This window comes from Ambystoma mexicanum, chromosome 5p (genome assembly GCF_040938575.1).
Source record: "Ambystoma mexicanum isolate Mex_15411 chromosome 5p, UKY_AmexF1_1, whole genome shotgun sequence".
Lineage (NCBI taxonomy): Eukaryota > Metazoa > Chordata > Amphibia > Caudata > Ambystomatidae > Ambystoma > Ambystoma mexicanum.
Genome location: NC_090930.1, coordinates 719,686,085 through 719,709,177, shown reverse-complemented (window position 1 = coordinate 719,709,177; position 23,093 = coordinate 719,686,085). Strand labels below are relative to the sequence as shown.

Below are 23,093 nucleotides of genomic sequence, written 5' to 3'. Positions count from 1 at the left end.
TTTCTTCATTTCAAGAGCATGTTGCATTTCCATTTCCCTTAGTTTGATGTCCTGATGTTTGGTTTCAGCTTGGATCTGTAATCTTTTAAACTCTAACTCAAGTCTCATTGTCTCAAGAGACACACATTCTGGACTCAGTTATGGACCTTGTGGGGTCCCTGTTGCTAAGGATTGTTGAGGTAAAGAGGGGCTCTCTTCCTGAGACTCCTCTGACTGTTCAACAATATTAGAGTTAGACTCTGAATTATCATCCTCATGATCATTTTCCACATTTCCTGGGTTAGTAGGTGTGACAGGCCTACGACCCAGACTCTGATTAACAATCTTGAAATTTGTTCATTTTTCTTTCCTTTAACAGGGAGATTCCTGATTTTACACATTTCTTTCAGTTGCTCTACTGTTAGAATGATCAGGGCTTTCTGCCTGAGGTTATCCATATCTGGCATGTTACAATTGCTTTCCTAGTGGAACTTAGCCTTGTGAAGGTTTTTAGTTGAACAAAAGCAAAGCAAATTCTTAGTGTAACAACTCTACAATATATCCTCACCGCCTGCCACCAGTGTTAGGCAAGATTGTAAGCAGTACCCTTTGGGAACACTACAACAACCCTGACTACAGATAATAGGAAACCCAACCTTTGGTATAAGCTTGTACTACACAGTTTTGGTAGTGTGTTCAACAGCCAGGCTTATCTCAAGAGGGGTCAATGTGAGCTGTAGGGGAGTTACACAGAGATTCACAGTGACAAATATTCAAATACACACTTACACCCAAGGTTTCTTGAATAAACAATTATTAATTTATTTATCAGTCAGTTGGAATAAGCCTTCTTCAGAAGGGAGCAATATAATAGAAACACACAAATACACTTCAATACTGTACACACTTAGTTTCAAAATCAGTAAAGACCCTTTTGGGATGGCCCACAGCCACAACCTACACCCGCAGGTGACTTCAATAAGTAGGGTGCTGGAGACATTAATATCTTACTGTTGGCATTTAGAACACTGTTAGAAGTTGGTACAAGGAAAAGGTGATTAGAACAAACAAGACACCACAAATATTCTGAAGTAGGCAAATACTTTTGAATACCCTAAGCAAAGTCATTCAGTATAATAGGCTAAGTCAAAGTCAATGGGCAAAAGTCTTATATAGAATGAAGCACCTCATGTAGGTAAGTAGGAAAAGTCTTTGCACAATGTTTTAGAAGTCTTTGAAGAAAAGAAGAATCAAATGTAGGGCCACAAGCCATTAGATTTGTGAGTAGTAGAAGAGGCAAGCAATTCTACATCAAGAGGTAATTTCTCTCTTTTTTACAGTACCTTTGTATTGAAGAACAAGTTCAGCAGATGACTTCTGCTCCTGAGCAGCTCTGAAGATCTCACTGGTTCTGGGCCTCAGTCATGAGGACAAGAGGGAGGACACCTGGGGACTCCTGCACTGCAATGGGACGGTCACCGCTCAAAACCGGCATTCTTCAAATCAGTGGCTGTTCAGTGTTTCAGCTCCTTGCGTCTACCGCAAATAGCAACACTGCAGTTCCTGGCTGTCGAGATGGGCTTTCCTTGCTTCTGGGGTCCCGCACTCTGTTGAGGGGGCTCAGGCTTGGTCAGTCCGGCTTCCTGAGAGTCTGGAGGATCTCCCTGGAGCTCTCTGGAGCTCTAGGCCAGCTTAAAAGCTAAAAGCAACGCACACAATCTGGTGTTCCTCTCCATGGCTATACGGTTTCCAGCAGCAACTCTGTGGAAATTCAACCAGTTCCGATAAGGATGTCCAGGTGGCTTACTTTGTAGTTGATTGGTCCCACCAACTCAAGGCGATAAGTCGTCCTTGCAGGGGCTCCTCTGTCGATACGAATTTGGAGTTGCAGCACAGCAGCAGGGCTTCACCAGGCAAACCAACGGTCCAGGAGTTGCAGCAGGCATCCTCTTCAAGTTCTTCTTCAGTTCCTTCGTTCAGTGGTCGACTCTGCCTTCCAAGCCAAAAGCCTTGCCTTTTATTCAGTTCTCTCCCATTCATTCCAGGCTAGCTGTCAGTCACCCAGCAGGTTGGCTGTCCTTGCCGGACAGTCAGCTGGCCAATCACTGCAGAGTGCATTTGGGTCTCCTAGGAGACTAAGCACAGGGAGTTTCGGGCACCTCCCTCACTTCCTGCCCACCCCAGACACCCTGCAGCCAGAGGCGTGCTTCACTTGTGAATCCCGCCAAAGGCAAAGCGAACAATGGGACCAAACCTGGTTTGGCACGTAGAGTAAATCTCAAGAAGGACCTTTCCACAAAGCAATGGTGAAAAAAGAAGACCAGTGCCATTTTGACAAAAATGGCACCCTTGTGTGCTTTACTGCAGCTGCGAACACAGCCCGAGGTAAAGGCACACCACGGTAGTTAAAACGAAACCACTGCCACCAGCCATACAGTGCGGAAAGGGTACCATCAAATTGTTACATGAGAAGCTAGACAAAGGAGATACTAGGTAAACCCTCCAGCACCCTATTGTAAGATAGTGTGTGCTGGGTCTAGAAAGTTACAAATGTAAGTAAAGTCAATTTTACTTTACTACTCTGGGAAACAGGTATTTAAACCTCTGGGAAATCTGGAAGACTTCCCTGGGCCACTGCACTGAAGGTGCTGTGTGACACAATGTAAAAGATGATGCCTATGGAGTTTGTCAGGCTCCATAACCAAAAGAAACACAGAGTTCAAAAATCACATTAAAATACACGAGAGAATGGGAAAAAAAGGTCTCACTCTCTCCAGGTTAAACAAATCAAAATCCAGCAAAGTTTCTGGGGGTCTCTAAGGTAGAGGGAATTAGCACATTTCTGAGAATTCTCCCTAACACCTCCTAGGCAAGATAAGGCACATCCTTTTCCCTTGATGACTTCTGCACTGCAGAGCAAGCACTGGGTCTGCCCAAGCTGGAATACGGTAATGCTCTCCTCACTGAGCACCCTTGCCCCCCTAGAAACCATAGAAAACGCTGTAGCGAGACGCATCCTCCACCTAATCAAACAATCACACATCACCATAGCTCTCGCTCAGCTCCACTGGCTCCCTGTACCTCAGAGAGTTGCCTACAAAGGTATCTGTATTGTACGGAAAGTCATCCACCTCAAAACCCCATCTTACCTTCATGACAAACTAAAACCCATCACCCACACAAACATCAGTCAAGCCAGCCATCATCTTCTACACATTACCCTCTGCAAACTAACATACACACAAATACAAGTATTTATCCAGTGGCCCCCCCAGAGCATGGAACACCCTATCACTTCACATCCACGCTGCAACCTCCATCACCACTTTCCTAAAGAGCCTCAAAACATACTTGTTTCCCCACACGTAATCCAACCCTCTGCCACCCCTGCTATTGTCTGTCTACTCTAATCTTCCTGGCCTATCTTGAAAACATTTTTTCACTTCTGTTTTCCCTCACGCTTCTTGTACTTTTGAACCTTGTGAGGTGCTCTGGAACCCTCTGGTTAGGGCCAACGCGGAAAAATATATATTTTTAAATGTTTTCAAAAAATACTTCATAGCATGCGCCATGCCATGGCACCATGGGAAGCAGCGGGAAAATTGACTGCCTCCAGGAGAGAAATTGGCTCATTTTTTGCAGGAAATTTTCTTTTTTTTTGTTATAAAACTGCTAGTGTTCCCCATTGTGGCACTGATACTTACTTCCATGTTTTAAAAAAGAAAAGCATTCCTTACAATTCCACTTTAAAATCTCTGAGGTTGTCAGTGTTAGCACGCGTTTCGCAAAGCAAGCCTCTTGCTAGATGTTTTGTTGTTTTTTGGCAACATGCGTTGCTACCTCATAACGTAAAATTGCCAAACATTAGAGGCCGGAAACCACATTTCCTCTTCTCTCACTCTAAAACCTCAAAAGGCAGGAAGGGGTGAGTTATTACATCACTGCGATATTAATTCCTGCATATTATATCGTGGACGTGGACCTTAAAGTGAGGGTTGCTTAGTTCCTTCCAGTCACCAGAGCTGCCAATACTACTCTGCGATTAGTAGGATATCCAGACGCCTCTGTAATTTGGAGAAGATTACGTTTTCTGGGGTTTATGTGGTATGTATGGTGCAGTTATCTTATTTTATAATAATATACATATATTTAAACCAATACCCCTTAAACGGATCTGTGACTATGGCAAAACACAGGCTACGCTGTCACTACTATGGCCAAGATTTCAGCACACACTGGTTACTGGATGAAGCCCGAGCTGCTATTCAGCTCCAGAGCCCATTCAACCCCGCTCCCCCCTGCACCCCCATGTTATCCCCCAATGGATTAATTGCTACACTGAACTCCTTGACAGCAAAAGGCTGCTGCATCTTTTATGTTTGTAACTAGGGGTGTACCGAAATCCGGCTTCGAGTAAGTATTCAGCCAAATTACGGCTGAAAATAAGCTATTCGGCTTTGCCAGATACTTTAATAATCACTCTCAGCCGAATCGTTTCCTCCAAATAAAATACATGAAGTACTGCTTTGACTTTGTGCCTGGAATCATTCAGGCATGTCATGTTTATCCTTTAAAAGGATCATAAAACAAATGCTGCAGTCACTTCTTTGATTGAGTGCGGGCAAAGCAGAGGTGTGAAAGTATAAACCAAGTCCCTGTCCTTCATGTGCTGGACAGATTTTCATCTGGTGATTTGCTGGGGAGGGGTGAGCTGAAGCAAAACAGTCAATATTTTTCTGTATTTTTGGTCTCCCCTGTATTTTGCAGTTGAAAACGATTAAGCTGGAACAATAGTTTATGAAGTCGCTATTGGGATATAGTATTTTCTTAAGCCTCTTATTAATTTGTTGATGACCTGTGTAAAATATGACAGTTACAGGTTCCAACCCCACCAAATCCAAATAATATAATTAAGTGGATTAATGTAGCTGTTGCAGAGATCCAAGTAAGTTCCAATCCCTGAGTAAAATAGCTCAGCAGGTAGTGTGCCTGCAGCAAAGAACTGTATTCAGCATGCAGGCCAAGATTATAAAGCAAGTAAGATGGCTCTGTGGGAAGTGTGCCTGCCGCAGAGATGTACTTGTAATATTGAAACATAGGTTACAATTCCTGCCCTTCAACTTTCTCATGTTGCCAAAATGAGCGCCTTTGAATTGAGTAAAAGTGACAGATGTTACTTAAAAGTGTAGCTATATTTGTTTAATCAAAATGTGCTTAACCAAAAGGCCCTAGTCTGTAGCAGTAGAAGTATTCCTCCCAACATTAGAGTTTAAAAGAAGGATATCTATGTAATAAAGACAAGGAGATAAAAGTTTAAGATTTTGCAACATTGGACCAAATGGCTGTACAAGCGAAACAAATAAGTACAATAAACATGCACATGACAATTAAAGATCTGAAAATCAGCACCGTCCCTTCCCTATAGGTCAGCTGAGAACCATAGAGAATGCAGTATTCCCTATATGTTTTAGTCTGTCTTTTACCCTGCCCCAAAACACCACAAACATACCGCACCCAACAAAGAAAGAAAAATACAATTAGTGAAAAGTAGTGTTTCAGATGCCTTGGCCCCACTCAGTACCACAGGTAGAAAGCATGTCTTTAGCATCCCACAGGTTTGTATTCAGTAGCACTTCAACAGTCAGCAGGGTGCTAATTGATGTAATCACTCTTTTTTGTTTCAATGCCTGGAGCCAGACGGCTAAAGATGGGCAGCCCCAAAAGGAACATTTAAAGTTTGAGTAGTTACATCCCAGTCTCCCATCACAAAGATGGCACACATGCATACTATACTTGGGCTAGTTTTAGTTACTTGCCATATTCAGATTGGGGCAGAATACTTGTCCAACTATTCAGTATTTGGCCGAATTTGTAAATGTACTAGTCGGTACACCCCTATTTCTGACAGTGGAAAAGCGGATGATGAAGACAGGGACTTGTCTCTTACACATTGGGTTCACAATAGTTAGGTACAGGCAGAGTCAGCCTATTATTCAATGTATATCGTATAATAACACTGAAATATAACCAAAAGAACACATATTAAAATTAAAAGGAACATCTTAAAAATAAAAAGGGGACTATTTATGGAAACTGCTGAAATGACAACAATTACATTCGCACAAAGTTATCCAAGAAAGCGGGGGTGGAGGGTCCTTTCCCCTTTTCACCTGATGAATTGTTTGTCGCTCCCCCAGGCATGTCGACCCTAAGCAGTGCTTGGAGATACCTAAGCGCTCGCCTGCGTGTATAGGGCACGAAAAATGAAAACGAGCTAAATACACATTCAGGGAAGACGTTCAAAGGCGTTTGCTCAATGCCTAGAGCAAAAAGGAACTGCTTGCAGAGCCGAAATCCTTGTCACTGGATCGTAAACGTTATTTAAACAAGCATTTTCGCTTAGGGTAGCTACCATTCGATACGATTGTCCCAAAAACTGTGATGAAGATACAGCCTTGTCACACAGTGTTAAAGTAAAAGCACAACTTTCATTAAATCGATTTGTATATGCTGATGTGTTTTTATTTTATTTGCCATGCTTGTTTTAAAAAAATAATATTACGGAAACTTCTGACTGCAGAATGTATTTACATTGTGAAAAACGGTGTTATGCTTTTATGTTGATTTGTTTCTTGGATTTTTTGACTAAGTATGCATTATTTCAGCTGTTTTTGCCACAGAAGCTTTTTATTTACTTTGTGTATTTATGGGTGTATAAGCACGTACTGTTCGCAGTGTCAATGTAAGAGCCGCAAGGGGGCGCCAGAGGATGACTTTCTGATAGCGATGCCTATATTGAAGTATACAGTGTTAAAGAAACGAAGGCAGCCATCCCAATGATTACAATTCCCCGGGCTCTATTAGTTTTACCTGAACTGTGTCACACCCCTGTAAACACGCATGCATGATGTTTGTGTTACTGTGGGGTTGCTGACAATTTGACGTCATGTAATTCACACATACGTCCCTTGAGTCTATGGATGGAACCTAGAATAGGGGAAACTCCCATGTTGCAATATGCATTCTTCTTCGTGTCTTACTGGAACATGAAAACAAAGGAAGAGAAGGGTAGCGTGTGTTTGTGGGGGCGCACGGGGGTTCGGGGTGAGCAGGTAGGCGCAAAGAAAATGATAATCAATAAGAAAGGCGGTAAGACAGTGAGACCAAGCAAATATTTAGATTTATCAGAATATTGGAATCCAACTATGCATTCCTCAGCAGAACAAACTGCCAGGCTGTCATAAATATATCATTCCATGCGGCTTGCACATTCTCCTCCTCCCTAATTACCAATTTCCTGTCCGACATTTCCCTTTCACCGTTTTCCAACCTTCCCTCCGCACGTCTTCCCTCTGGAAAACTGTAAACTCAAAGGGAACTTGGAGAGGAAAGGAACGGGCCAATCCATGATTTCCAAAACGCATGTGTGTGTTAAAGGGGAGAGGAACGGTACAGAATCTCAAGGGTCGAACCCTTTACTGACCGAACTCATTGCACCCGGTATCCATCTATAGCAAACCCAAACCCCCTTTTTTAAACCTGCTTCCTAGATTCTCCTGCCAGTGCTTTCCTCCCCTCCTACAGGACTGGCCGCACATAGCAGACACTGCGCGAAGATCTAATATTTTTGGTTGTGTGTACTATGTTGGTGCTTTAACTCCATCCTGTGAGTCAAAAAGAATGCCGTGGCCACTGAAAAATGGAGGATGGCACATGTGGGAGGGGTACATGCACTCCAGTGCCTTGGTCATCTACCCATCCTCCTCATGGTCATGCTGACCAGGCCTTGGTGGCCTTCGTCACAAAAGGGCATAGGCAGCATCTGCCATTGGCCTTTTGACACTGTCATTCAGATTTTGTACAAGATGCAGAAGCTACAGTGTGGCTGGAGTTTACTTTTTCTTTTGTTACCCTTGCAAGATGTGCATATTGTATTAAAAGGCATTTAGTGCCAGAAAATGATGAGAAGAATCATACATTTTACAGAAATAAAGGGTTAGTGGTTTCAGAAGAACAGAAAAAGGCATAATCCTACTAGACAAATTTTGTACAGGCTCAGAAGGGGGGGTCAGCCTGGTTCATGGAAGTGTTTTATAATGGCGCAATCCCATAGGAAAACGTTCCATGACTGCGTGCAGGCTCAGAGAGCGCAGCGCACAGACTCAGAAAGAGTACAGCACACAGGCTGTTGTAAATACCCTCCATTGATGTGACAGTCCACCCACAGACCAGCTGCAGAGCCATGATGGATTCCAGGTGACTCTATTGTACATATATACAGAACTCCAGTTACTTGCGGGGTATTTACATATCACATGGGAAGTAGATCAAGGTAACATCCAGTGACAGGGAAGACACAGGAGACACCCACCGGCCATCCTTATACATCCACCTCAGGCCCCAACTGACATTCATGGAACACTCATGCATCACACTCACTCCCCTGAGCTGTCATCATCCATACACCAACATTCTATAAGCATACACTCATGGCCAGTGAGACAAACAGGACCAGCTTACAATATAACACAGGCTCACAAAGGTGTAGTGGTGCAGGCTCAAAATAAGGACAGGGCACCTGGCCAGAAGGGGGACAGCACAACAGGCTCAAAAAGGGGGAAAGAACAGGCGTAGAAAGGGGTCAGGGTAACAGGCCCAGAAGGGGGCAATAAGGCAGGCTCCTGGATGGGAAGCGCAACAGGTTTTTAACGGGAGAGTGCAACAGGCTCAGAAGGGAGATAGAAGAAGAGCACCATAAGGGAGGTCATGCCATGGGATGAGAAGCAGCAACAGCACAACAGGCTCAGGAATGGGCGGTGCAACTGGCCATGAAGGAGACAGGACAATGGACCTGGAAGGGAAATAGCACATAGCCAATGAGAATGTTTGTAGGTTTTGTAAAGACCACAAAACCCCTGAAACCTTGAAACATATTATCGCCTATTGTCCAGCATTGTGTGCTGTACGCTGTAAATATTTCCAGCATTGTTTTAAAGGGCAGACGATAACTGATTTTGAGGAATTATGGCTATAAATCTTTGGTGCAAGACAAGTGTCAATTAGATTAGCAACAACTGGCTTTTTAAATGAATTGTTTTAAGAAACCGATATAGATCTATTACTGTGTATCTTTAAAAAAAAAAGTATATTCTTGATTTTTAAATTGGCTATGATGTGTTTGTAAATTGTTTATCGATGATGAATTATGTTTTTTATTGAAAGGTTGTTCTGTATAGCCAAACAATAAAATAATTTAAAAAAAAATAGCACGGCAGGATCAGAAAGGGGACAGTGAAACAGGGTCAGAAGGGGACAGTCAACAGGATGAGAAGGAGGAGAGGGCCACTGATTGAGAATAGAACTGCGTTAACAGGCTGAGGGCGGGTACATAACACAGGCCCACAAAGAGGACAGGCGGCAAGTTCAGAAGGGGACAGTGCAACAGGCTCAGAAGGGGACAGTGCAACAGGATGAGAAGGAGGACAGGGCCACTGATTCAGAATAGGACTGCGTTAACAGGCTGAGGGCGGGTACATAACACAGGCCCACAAAGGGGACAGGCGGCAAGTTCAGAAGGGAACAGTGCAACAGGCTCAGAAGGGGACAGTGCAACAGGATGAGAAGGAGGACAGGGCCACTGATTCAGAATAGGACTGCGTTAACAGGCTGAGGCCGGGTACATAACAGCGGCCCACAAAGGGGACAGGCGGCAAGCTCAGAAGGGGACAGTGCAACAGGATGGGAAGGAGTACAGGGCCACTGATTCAGAATAGGACTGCATTAACAGACTGAGGCCGGGTACATAACAGAGGCCCACAAAGGGGACAGTGCAACAGGCTCAGAAGAGTGCAGTGCAACAGGCTCAGAAGGGGAATTTGCAGAAGGGGACATAATGGAGCTCATGCAAAAGGCTCAGAAGCAGCAAGAACACAACAGGCTCAGAAGGGGTACAGAGAAACAGGCTCAGAAGTGGCACTAAGACCAACACCAGAGGGCAGCACACATGCTTGTAGGGAAGGGTATCACGCCAGCTTAGGGCAATACAATCAAAATAATAGGTGTTTCGAAAATAACCTTCAAGGTGATGGGAAGTGTGAAATATCCAATCCGGAGTTCCCTCTTGGGTTGCAATGTGCTCTTTTTTCAGGAATAAAAGTGACTGGAATAGTCAGGTACAAGTGGCAGGCAAAAGTTGTGAATTTTCCAAGAAAAGTCTTCTCAAGGTCTTAGAAACATTGTGGGGATGGTGTTTTACATCATAGCCTGTCTCTTCCTCCCAGAAGTGTGAATAGATGGGGGGATGATACTGCAACTCTGGTATGTCCCAGGGCTTCTCACAACAGGATGTATCTGAGGGCAGCGAAGAGACTCTTTGGGACAAGGTAGATAAGATCGAAGGTGGGAAAGGAAGGATAAGGCAGGGAGACCCCCTTATATGATGCACTGATCTCTTAGACTCCACATTTCCATTAGCAAACCCCACGTTTAGCCATTTCGCTGGAGATTCAACCACGCCTCTCTTCCTTCCCTCTTCTCTGCTCCTGCCTGGGGCGCTGGCAGTGTGAACTATCAGGCTTGGTTGAGAATGCCTATACAGCACGGTTGAGTCAGCAAAAACTGAGCCTCAGAGAAGACAAGCGAGCAAGCAGAGTAGAGAATAAGGCAGCTAAAATGCAAGCAAAAAGCCATATGAAAGGCAGCAGAACAAAATAGATGACTAAAAATTAAAATAGGGCAACGGGAGGCTGAGCAAAAAGCAACAAGAGCAAAAAGCAACAAAAAGCAACAACAGTCGATTTATTGCACGATTTAACTACTCAGACCCTCATTTGGCTATGGAAAGAGGACTAAGTGCATTGAGCTGTCCATCTTGAAATGCAGCCATCGCCTTCTGCTTACTGCAGGTTCATGCTCAGCTGCACTGCCCCGTTCCTGCTGCTCCACTCTATGGCTGACTGGTTCCAGCAAATCCCTTTGACGCTCTGCAAGTAGCAAAACAAAAGAGTTGATGGCTGGAAGGTTTAGAATAAATCTTGACCTCTGGCATTGCTCTGGGCAACCCTCCAGACCATCGTTCTTCGCCTGCCAAGCCATTACAAAAGGGGAAAAACCATATGCAAATCAGGCTTGGTCCCACCCCCAAAGGGGTAGTCCAGCCCGAACTGCTAGGTCACATCCCTTTTGCACGAGACCACAAGCATCCCCAGACATGTTTCAGCCTTGTTGGGCGTCATCAGTGAGGAGTAGCTTGGGTCTCTAGGCCCAGCAGGCAAGGGACCCACGTCTGGGCATACCCTTCCCACTTGGGGTGACAATAGCAAAACAAAAGAGTTGATGGCTGGAAGGTTTAGAATAAATCTTGACCTCTGGCATTGCTCTGGGCAACCCTCCAGACCATCGTTCTTCGCCTGCCAAGCCATTACAAAAGGGGAAAAACCATATGCAAATCAGGCTTGGTCCCACCCCCAAAGGGGTAGTCCAGCCCGAACTGCTAGGTCACATCCCTTTTGCACGAGACCACAAGCATCCCCAGACATGTTTCAGCCTTGTTGGGCGTCATCAGTGAGGAGTAGCTTGGGTCTCTAGGCCCAGCAGGCAAGGGACCCACGTCTGGGCATACCCTTCCCACTTGGGGTGACAATAGCAAAACAAAAGAGTTGATGGCTGGAAGGTTTAGAATAAATCTTGACCTCTGGCATTGCTCTGGGCAACCCTCCAGACCATCGTTCTTCGCCTGCCAAGCCATTACAAAAGGGGAAAAACCATATGCAAATCAGGCTTGGTCCCACCCCCAAAGGGGTAGTCCAGCCCGAACTGCTAGGTCACATCCCTTTTGCACGAGACCACAAGCATCCCCAGACATGTTTCAGCCTTGTTGGGCGTCATCAGTGAGGAGTAGCTTGGGTCTCTAGGCCCAGCAGGCAAGGGACCCACGTCTGGGCATACCCTTCCCACTTGGGGTGACAATAGCAAAACAAAAGAGTTGATGGCTGGAAGGTTTAGAATAAATCTTGACCTCTGGCATTGCTCTGGGCAACCCTCCAGACCATCGTTCTTCGCCTGCCAAGCCATTACAAAAGGGGAAAAACCATATGCAAATCAGGCTTGGTCCCACCCCCAAAGGGGTAGTCCAGCCCGAACTGCTAGGTCACATCCCTTTTGCACGAGACCACAAGCATCCCCAGACATGTTTCAGCCTTGTTGGGCGTCATCAGTGAGGAGTAGCTTGGGTCTCTAGGCCCAGCAGGCAAGGGACCCACGTCTGGGCATACCCTTCCCACTTGGGGTGACAATAGCAAAACAAAAGAGTTGATGGCTGGAAGGTTTAGAATAAATCTTGACCTCTGGCATTGCTCTGGGCAACCCTCCAGACCATCGTTCTTCGCCTGCCAAGCCATTACAAAAGGGGAAAAACCATATGCAAATCAGGCTTGGTCCCACCCCCAAAGGGGTAGTCCAGCCCGAACTGCTAGGTCACATCCCTTTTGCACGAGACCACAAGCATCCCCAGACATGTTTCAGCCTTGTTGTGGCCTAGCAGTTCGGGCTGGACTGCCCCTTTTGGGGTGGGGCCAAGCCTGATTTGCATATGGTCTTTCCCTTCTGTAATGGCTTGGCAGGCGAAGAACGGTGGTCTGGAGGGTTGCCCAGAGCGTTGCCAGTGGTTAAGATTAATTCTAAACCTTCCAGCCATCACCTCTTTGTTTTTGCTATGTCACCCCGAGTGGGACGGGTATGCCCAGACGTGGGTCCCGTGCCTGCTGGGCCTAGAGACCCAAGCTACTCCTCACTGATGAGCCCCAACAAGGGCGAAACATGTTTGGGGATGCTTGTGGTCTCGTGCAGAGGGGATGTGGCCTAGCAGTTCGGGCTGGACTGCCCCTTTTGGGGTGGGGCCAAGCCTGATTTGCATATGGTCTTTCCCTTCTGTAATGGCTTGGCAGGCGAAGAACGGTGGTCTGGAGGGTTGCCCAGAGCGTTGCCAGTGGTTAAGATTAATTCTAAACCTTCCAGCCATCACCTCTTTGTTTTTGCTATGTCACCCCGAGTGGGACGGGTATGCCCAGACGTGGGTCCCGTGCCTGCTGGGCCTAGAGACCCAAGCTACTCCTCACTGATGAGCCCCAACAAGGGCGAAACATGTTTGGGGATGCTTGTGGTCTCGTGCAGAGGGGATGTGGCCTAGCAGTTCGGGCTGGACTGCCCCTTTTGGGGTGGGGCCAAGCCTGATTTGCATATGGTCTTTCCCTTCTGTAATGGCTTGGCAGGCGAAGAACGGTGGTCTGGAGGGTTGCCCAGAGCGTTGCCAGTGGTTAAGATTAATTCTAAACCTTCCAGCCATCACCTCTTTGTTTTTGCTATGTCACCCCGAGTGGGACGGGTATGCCCAGACGTGGGTCCCGTGCCTGCTGGGCCTAGAGACCCAAGCTACTCCTCACTGATGAGCCCCAACAAGGGCGAAACATGTTTGGGGATGCTTGTGGTCTCGTGCAGAGGGGATGTGGCCTAGCAGTTCGGGCTGGACTGCCCCTTTTGGGGTGGGGCCAAGCCTGATTTGCATATGGTCTTTCCCTTCTGTAATGGCTTGGCAGGCGAAGAACGGTGGTCTGGAGGGTTGCCCAGAGCGTTGCCAGTGGTTAAGATTAATTCTAAACCTTCCAGCCATCACCTCTTTGTTTTTGCTATGTCACCCCGAGTGGGACGGGTATGCCCAGACGTGGGTCCCGTGCCTGCTGGGCCTAGAGACCCAAGCTACTCCTCACTGATGAGCCCCAACAAGGGCGAAACATGTTTGGGGATGCTTGTGGTCTCGTGCAGAGGGGATGTGGCCTAGCAGTTCGGGCTGGACTGCCCCTTTTGGGGTGGGGCCAAGCCTGATTTGCATATGGTCTTTCCCTTCTGTAATGGCTTGGCAGGCGAAGAACGGTGGTCTGGAGGGTTGCCCAGAGCGTTGCCAGTGGTTAAGATTAATTCTAAACCTTCCAGCCATCACCTCTTTGTTTTTGCTATGTCACCCCGAGTGGGACGGGTATGCCCAGACGTGGGTCCCGTGCCTGCTGGGCCTAGAGACCCAAGCTACTCCTCACTGATGAGCCCCAACAAGGGCGAAACATGTTTGGGGATGCTTGTGGTCTCGTGCAGAGGGGATGTGGCCTAGCAGTTCGGGCTGGACTGCCCCTTTTGGGGTGGGGCCAAGCCTGATTTGCATATGGTCTTTCCCTTCTGTAATGGCTTGGCAGGCGAAGAACGGTGGTCTGGAGGGTTGCCCAGAGCGTTGCCAGTGGTTAAGATTAATTCTAAACCTTCCAGCCATCACCTCTTTGTTTTTGCTATGTCACCCCGAGTGGGACGGGTATGCCCAGACGTGGGTCCCGTGCCTGCTGGGCCTAGAGACCCAAGCTACTCCTCACTGATGAGCCCCAACAAGGGCGAAACATGTTTGGGGATGCTTGTGGTCTCGTGCAGAGGGGATGTGGCCTAGCAGTTCGGGCTGGACTGCCCCTTTTGGGGTGGGGCCAAGCCTGATTTGCATATGGTCTTTCCCTTCTGTAATGGCTTGGCAGGCGAAGAACGGTGGTCTGGAGGGTTGCCCAGAGCGTTGCCAGTGGTTAAGATTAATTCTAAACCTTCCAGCCATCACCTCTTTGTTTTTGCTATGTCACCCCGAGTGGGACGGGTATGCCCAGACGTGGGTCCCGTGCCTGCTGGGCCTAGAGACCCAAGCTACTCCTCACTGATGAGCCCCAACAAGGGCGAAACATGTTTGGGGATGCTTGTGGTCTCGTGCAGAGGGGATGTGGCCTAGCAGTTCGGGCTGGACTGCCCCTTTTGGGGTGGGGCCAAGCCTGATTTGCATATGGTCTTTCCCTTCTGTAATGGCTTGGCAGGCGAAGAACGGTGGTCTGGAGGGTTGCCCAGAGCGTTGCCAGTGGTTAAGATTAATTCTAAACCTTCCAGCCATCACCTCTTTGTTTTTGCTATGTCACCCCGAGTGGGACGGGTATGCCCAGACGTGGGTCCCGTGCCTGCTGGGCCTAGAGACCCAAGCTACTCCTCACTGATGAGCCCCAACAAGGGCGAAACATGTTTGGGGATGCTTGTGGTCTCGTGCAGAGGGGATGTGGCCTAGCAGTTCGGGCTGGACTGCCCCTTTTGGGGTGGGGCCAAGCCTGATTTGCATATGGTCTTTCCCTTCTGTAATGGCTTGGCAGGCGAAGAACGGTGGTCTGGAGGGTTGCCCAGAGCGTTGCCAGTGGTTAAGATTAATTCTAAACCTTCCAGCCATCACCTCTTTGTTTTTGCTATGTCACCCCGAGTGGGACGGGTATGCCCAGACGTGGGTCCCGTGCCTGCTGGGCCTAGAGACCCAAGCTACTCCTCACTGATGAGCCCCAACAAGGGCGAAACATGTTTGGGGATGCTTGTGGTCTCGTGCAGAGGGGATGTGGCCTAGCAGTTCGGGCTGGACTGCCCCTTTTGGGGTGGGGCCAAGCCTGATTTGCATATGGTCTTTCCCTTCTGTAATGGCTTGGCAGGCGAAGAACGGTGGTCTGGAGGGTTGCCCAGAGCGTTGCCAGTGGTTAAGATTAATTCTAAACCTTCCAGCCATCACCTCTTTGTTTTTGCTATGTCACCCCGAGTGGGACGGGTATGCCCAGACGTGGGTCCCGTGCCTGCTGGGCCTAGAGACCCAAGCTACTCCTCACTGATGAGCCCCAACAAGGGCGAAACATGTTTGGGGATGCTTGTGGTCTCGTGCAGAGGGGATGTGGCCTAGCAGTTCGGGCTGGACTGCCCCTTTTGGGGTGGGGCCAAGCCTGATTTGCATATGGTCTTTCCCTTCTGTAATGGCTTGGCAGGCGAAGAACGGTGGTCTGGAGGGTTGCCCAGAGCGTTGCCAGTGGTTAAGATTAATTCTAAACCTTCCAGCCATCACCTCTTTGTTTTTGCTATGTCACCCCGAGTGGGACGGGTATGCCCAGACGTGGGTCCCGTGCCTGCTGGGCCTAGAGACCCAAGCTACTCCTCACTGATGAGCCCCAACAAGGGCGAAACATGTTTGGGGATGCTTGTGGTCTCGTGCAGAGGGGATGTGGCCTAGCAGTTCGGGCTGGACTGCCCCTTTTGGGGTGGGGCCAAGCCTGATTTGCATATGGTCTTTCCCTTCTGTAATGGCTTGGCAGGCGAAGAACGGTGGTCTGGAGGGTTGCCCAGAGCGTTGCCAGTGGTTAAGATTAATTCTAAACCTTCCAGCCATCACCTCTTTGTTTTTGCTATGTCACCCCGAGTGGGACGGGTATGCCCAGACGTGGGTCCCGTGCCTGCTGGGCCTAGAGACCCAAGCTACTCCTCACTGATGAGCCCCAACAAGGGCGAAACATGTTTGGGGATGCTTGTGGTCTCGTGCAGAGGGGATGTGGCCTAGCAGTTCGGGCTGGACTGCCCCTTTTGGGGTGGGGCCAAGCCTGATTTGCATATGGTCTTTCCCTTCTGTAATGGCTTGGCAGGCGAAGAACGGTGGTCTGGAGGGTTGCCCAGAGCGTTGCCAGTGGTTAAGATTAATTCTAAACCTTCCAGCCATCACCTCTTTGTTTTTGCTGCAAGTAGCAGCCTGACAGCAGGCAGGCACCCGAGGCCATGGTGGTGTCATTCTCAGTCTAAAGTCGTATCCATGTTCAGCCACCTTTTTTTAAAGCATGCCCTTCCTTGTTTGCTCCCTCCCCTATATCCGAAACCAGTAAATGCAATGTACTACCCTTATGCTGGAAACACAGATGGTCACCACTTTGCCCCCAAAATTCCTTATTCTTTCTTATGTTATGTTATTTGTATAGTGCCTACTGCCATTGATATAGCCTTGAAGCGCTGTGGTGGATGAACGCCCTTCGGGAAACCGTGGTCTAAGCAGACATGTAAATGATAGGAGATGTACAATGTGTGAAAACATGTATTGCCAACTCGTTGATAAGCAGAGATGACTACATTAAAGCAATTTTCATGCAGCGCATATTGCAAGGGGGAAGAGTGCTGTGTCAGTGACTTTGTGACAGCTGGACTGAATTTTTCATGTGACTCAGCTGTCTTCCATGGGTTGCAGCGCGAGACAGGCTGAGGTGATATAAGAAGCCTGTCAATCCCAAGGGCAACTTTCTACAGTTGAGGGCTCTGCTGTATGTTATGTTATGTTACCTAGACATGCAAATAACATGCACAGAAGTGAGATAAGACACAGATACCACCAGCATAGGTCCTATTGTCTTCTTTTAATTTGTTTTTATAGCATTTGTTTTAATATAACATAAACACCACCCTACCCCCAGCCCATTCATGTTCTGTGGGTAGGAACAATTGCTTCCATATCTGGGCTACAAGAGATAACGCCGCCACACTAAGAATCATGTACACCTTTCTCTGGGGCTTCAATGATAAAATGGCCAAAACATCTCCCAAACCTAGCATTGTCTCCCCAAAATCTCTGCGTAATCGAGGCCCAAATATTACTTTCATTGCCATATTGATGCAACTCCAAAATGGTTTTAGAATTGGACAATCTCACCATATGTGCCCCCATATCCCACTGTCTTCACAACCCCTCCAGCATTTCCCACACAGTTTTTGGTAATGGAGCCATTGTACCATAACCTTAGCCCAGATTTCTCAGATCTGAAGTGCTCTCTTTACCGTTGTTTCATATACCCCCAGCGCAGACGTAGACTTGAAGAATCCGTAGATAGCCTATATAATGCTCTGACCATATGAATTTGTAATTAGATACTTTTCAAAGGGGGTAAGGTCCCTTATTGCCGCCTGTTTGTTTCCCTTTGCCTGTTGGCAATTTCTCAATTGTGAAAATCTGAAGCGTCCAAATCAAATGCCAGTTTACATTGTTGAAATGTCTTAATCGCTTGGCCCTCCACCATATCGCCCATCTTCTGGCACCCAGCCTCTTTCCATTGCTTAAAGGCTCCCTGCTTTGCCCCTTGTCCAAACTGTGGATTATGAAACAGGGGCGTAAACAGAGAAGGAAACGTAGTTATGCCCCCACCGTACCACCATGTCCCATACGTCACCTATCAACGCCGTTATTCTTCTCTTATACATGTTAGGGGGTCTATCAGCCTTTTGACACCACAGTGCATCTTCTAGGGGCCTCCCAACCACTGCTCTATCCAACCATAGCCATATTTACTCGTGATCTCCCCCAAACCTCTCCTATACAATCTGCAACTGAGCCGCTTGAAAATAGGTTTTGAAGTTCGGAGCCCCCATCCCACCTCTCGTTATGGCTGCCGTCAGTACTTTCCAAGCCACCCTTGCTTTTTTTCTGTGCCATATGAAAGTCCTCAACATCTTATTTAGATTTTTTTTAAATTTCGAAGGGACTACTAATGGTAAGGCTTGGAAATAATACAATACCCTTGGCATCACAACCATTTTAATTACATTAATCCTACCTATCCATGAAATGGACAAAGGGTTACGCTCCTCCAACCAATTTTTGATTGAGTCTAACAACGGGGGATGAATGGCCTGGTACATAGATTCAATTGAATTGGTTATCTTCACTTCCAAGTATCTTAACCTTTGTCTGTTTTCAAATACTGGCCCCCATCTATAAACCAATCCATTAAGAGAGCTCCCCCTTGCATAACCATCATTTCTGATTTATGGGAGTTAATTTTCAATCCTGTTTCTTCGCTAAATGTATTAGGTTCTGTAGTCAGTTATGGTAATGAACTGGCCAACTCTGATGCCATGATAAGCAAATCGTCGGCAAACGCCATCACCTTATGTTCCAATCCTCCAAATGATAGTCCCCTAATATTCTTCTTGTAGTGGATCTTTGATAAAAGTGGCTCCAAATGTATCTCATACAACACTGGGGACAAAGGGCATCTTTTTTGTACCCTGAGACACCCTAATTCCCTGTGAAATATTCCCATGAATAGCCAATCGCAGTACCGGTAACTGATAATTTGCCAAACCCCATAGCCTCCATAGTACGAAACACACTACCCGTTCAAATGCTTTTTCAGCATCTAAAGTTAATATCCCTGCGGCCAACCCTGATTGATTCACCTTCTCAATCAAGTGACTCACCTTCCTTATAATGTCCCCTAACAAAACCTGACTGATACGGGTTAATACGTTTAGGTATTCATTTTTCTATTCTTAGCGCCAATATTTTAGTAAATATTTCCGCATCAATATTGATAAGATCTATGGGTCAATATGACCCACAATTGTTTCTATCTTTGTTAGGCTTGGGAAATAGCAGCACCTTTGCCTCTTCCGTAAATTCACCCCCTTTAGGTTCTTTCGGCTTATTTCTTGACATCTTAAATGAGGCCTATGGATTGCCTTCTTTTCCTTGCTACAGTCTCGACTGTCTAAAAGGAGTTTCTCCTTAATCCTGTATTTCGCTGCTCCTGAAGGGTTCCACAGGATCAAGTTCACCACCCCTCTCCTAGTTTTCATCACTCACCAAAGTCCCTCCACTTTCGCTGCAGCCACACCATAACCCCCTCCTACATTGCTTGTGGGCTCCACCTAATATGAAACCATTGTTGGGTGCAATGCTCTAGATCCCCAATCACCACAATCCCACTCCTGCCACGCCCACCTCAGCTCGAATTCTCTTTCAACACATGTCCATCCGCTCTAATGTTTCCAATGATAGATACCCCCAGTGCACTGCAACACTGCCAGCCGCCTGAAGTGGTCCGAGGTGGTCCGCTATTACTCCAGAGAAGGAGGGTCAGACCTGTCCTCAACGGTCCTTCGCAGGCCTTATTTCCAAAATGGCTATCGGGTGAGGCCATGCTGGGACTTCCTGCCTGTTCCTCACAATCCAAAATGGTCAATCTGATTCCTGAGGTTTTTCGGGTTCCAAAGTCTTCCGTGGGCTACTGTGCCGTGCTACCGGTGCCGGGAGGGATCCCTCTCCTGACGGTAATAGCTTTGTGGCGGCCATCTTGGAATAACAGTCCTCTTGTCTTTAACATCTTTATAGAGTAGAAATACTGGGTTGGCTTCGGGCGGTGTGCTGATAATGCATAGTCATCTATTTTATTTTATTTAATATTTATTTGTTTATGATTACAAAGAATCTTTTCAAAGAAACATTATTCAATTTCGGTCTTGATTTTGCATTGCATACAGTTCAATACAATTTAATATTTAAATTTAGAGCCAAACTTAAGTTTGAAATCACATATTCATTCATAACTCATAACTCAAAGGTAGGTCATAGAATTCATAAAATGCATTCATAGAATTAATAAAATTCATAAAAATTCATAAAAATTCACAAAATTCATAATGCTGCTATTGACTTAGACTTCAACTTAATCTTCGTTAGGCTGCTCCCTAGTGCTCGATCCTTCAAATATTTCACTATGTGCTTGCACTTGAAAGAGGTAATATTGCAGCCCATAAAGCAAGCAATGAATTTCATGAGATCACATAGAATACCAAAGAATGCCTATGGTTACCCAAAACTCATAACATTTCCTAAAATTACATAAAATGTGTAGTTTTATAATTTTCTATGATTTGCATAGGTTTACATAAACTTACATAAAATCCTCTCTAATCCCACTCAGTGACCCACCTACTTGAGTCCCCTGGGTGTCCGATGCTTGGGAGAATTCGGACTGCCTACTCCATATTGCTAGGCGAGGTAGGAAGGCTGATGGATGGGTTGTGTAGGTTGTGTGAGGGGGGCAGGAATGGTGTGCTGAGAAATAGTAGGGTGGAGAACGCTGGCAACAGGGTTGTCTGCCATGTTGGGCAAGTGGCCCAGATTGCTTAAGTAGAGGTGCCGGGAGGAAGAGAAGCTGGTTTTGAGTGCCCTCCAGAAAGGCAAGGTGGTCCACTATAGATGGGGGGCTGGAGGCCCATCCTAGACCTACAACGTCTCAACAAATATCTAAAGTCCCAAAAGTTCAGGATGCTCGTGTTGCAAAACGTGCTCGCCCAACTGGAAAAAGGAGACTTCTTGACGTTGTTGGACCTGGAGGATGCCTATTTTGATGTCCCCATTCACAAAAATCATCGAAAGTTTCTATGCTTCGTAGTGCTAGAACAGCGCTACCAGTTCAAAGCTCTATATTTCAGCTTGAAATCGCCCCCCAGGGTGTTCACAAAGAGCGTGGCTCTGGTGGCTGTCCATCTGCATCTACAGGACATACATGTATACCTATACCTGGACGACTGGCTGATTTACGCCCGCTCGAGGGAGCTACCCAACCAGCACACGGAGAGGATTGTCCGGTTACTGACGGATCTGGGATTCTCCATCAACTTTCCAAAGTTCTGCTTAACGCCATTGCAGAACGCTCTGTTCCTAGGCGCCAGACACAATACAGTGTCTTGCCTGGCGTCACCCTTGGAGGAGAGGATAGCAGCCATTCAAGGGAAGGTGCAATGGCTGTCGTCGACGAAGACGGCCACGGAGCAGGCCATCAAGTTATTACTGGGCTTGATGTCAACCTGCATATACCTCGTCCAGCTCTGCAGGTTGCAAATGTGACCCCTACAGGAATTCCTGGACGCATGCAGGATTCAGGTGTCTGGAAGCTTCATGGACAAGATCCTTCTCGACGGCGGGTTCCATTGGCGAAAAGATGATGGGGTGTCCGCTCCAACATCTCCCAGAGCACGGATTCCAAAAAACCCCATACCAGGAGACGGTCACCTCACATCACATCCCTGGAGGGCTGGGGAGCCCATACCAGACATCTACACACCAGAGGCCTGTGGCTGCCGGAGGAGAAGGATCTCCATATCAACATCCTGGAGCTATGGCCACGGTTCTGGGCCCTCAATTTGTTCCTTCCGTCTCTGAAGGGCAAGGTGGTGAGGATTTTCACAGACAACACGACCATGCTTTACATCAGGAAACAAGGGGGCACTCGATGCCCGGCACTCTCCAAGGAATCGCAGGACTTGTGGCGCTGGGCCGTCACACAAGGGATGTTCCTCATCCCTCTTCACCTAGCGGGAGTCAAGAACACCATTGCAGACTCCCTCAGCAGGGAATGGTGATCCTGCCACGAGTGGGAACTTCAACAGGATCAGGTGGACTGCCTCTTCATCAAGTGGAGCAGGCTCCAGATTGATCTATTTGCGATGGCAGCAAACTCCAAATGCCAGAGGCTTGCCAGCAGAATCCACCAACCGAGATGCCTGGGGAACACCTTCTCATTCCTATGGGAGGGGCTGTTTCTGTATACGTTTCCTCCACTCCCTTTCCTGCTACGAGTCATCAATACACTAAGACTGTGTCAATGCAGGATGATACTCGTCCCCCTGGTGTGGTCGAGGCATTTTTGGTACCCAGGCCTTCTCAGCGTCACCTCTGGTCAAGCTGCATGTGATTCCAGATCTTCTCACCAGAGAACGAGGCTCAATACTGCATCACGACCCAGGATCGCTGAACCTGAGGGCTTGGCTCCTGCAGCCCTAGAGTTTGGAGGGTATGAGTTGCCAGCGGACTGCAGAGACGTCCTCGCCAAACCCAGGTCATTGTCCACTTTGATGTGCTACAGTCACAAGTGGAAGTGTTTCGCTACGTGGCACCTGTCACAGAAGATCACCCCTTTGAGGGTTACGGCCCCACAGATCCTGCCGTACTTGCTATCCATGGCCAAGGCTGGACTGGCACATGCCTCCATCAAGGTACATCTGGCGGCTATCTCCCACTACACCAGGTCACCAGGAAGATCTTCACTTTCGTCCCACCGACTCATCAAAGAGTTTCGCAAAGGTCTTTTCATATCTTTCCCGCTGGTGAAGGCTCCTGCCCCGGCATGGCAACTCAACGTGGTTCTGACGAGGGTCATGAGGGCCCCCTTCGAGCCTCTGCATCAGATCCTGCTCAAGTTTCTCTCATGGAAAATGGCTTTCCTTCTGGGCATCACCTTTGCCAGAAGGGTAGGTAAGATCCAGGCCCTATCCTACAAGCAACAGTACCTGACTTTCCACAAATCGAGGGTGGTGCTACATACGCACCCCTCCTTCATGCCGAAGGTTCTGTCGGGTTTCCACCTCAACGAGCCTTTGGGGTTACCTGTTTTTTTTCCTAAACCTTTGTTGCCGGTGGAACGGGT

The 23,093-nt window shown here is 47.4% G+C and overlaps 1 protein-coding gene across 1 annotated transcript in view; it reads left to right on the top strand.

The window, feature by feature from the left end:
• The first annotated feature begins 3,956 nt into the window (after positions 1-3,956).
• LOC138481150 (TRPM8 channel-associated factor homolog) overlaps positions 3,957-23,093 on the top strand; it is a 416,320-nt gene continuing 397,183 nt past the window's right edge. Inside the window, exon 1 of the mRNA XM_069613089.1 lies at positions 3,957-4,083. Within this exon, the coding sequence (XP_069469190.1) occupies positions 4,079-4,083 (5 nt within the window). The 5' untranslated portion in view covers positions 3,957-4,078. The remainder of the gene's footprint in view (positions 4,084-23,093) is intronic.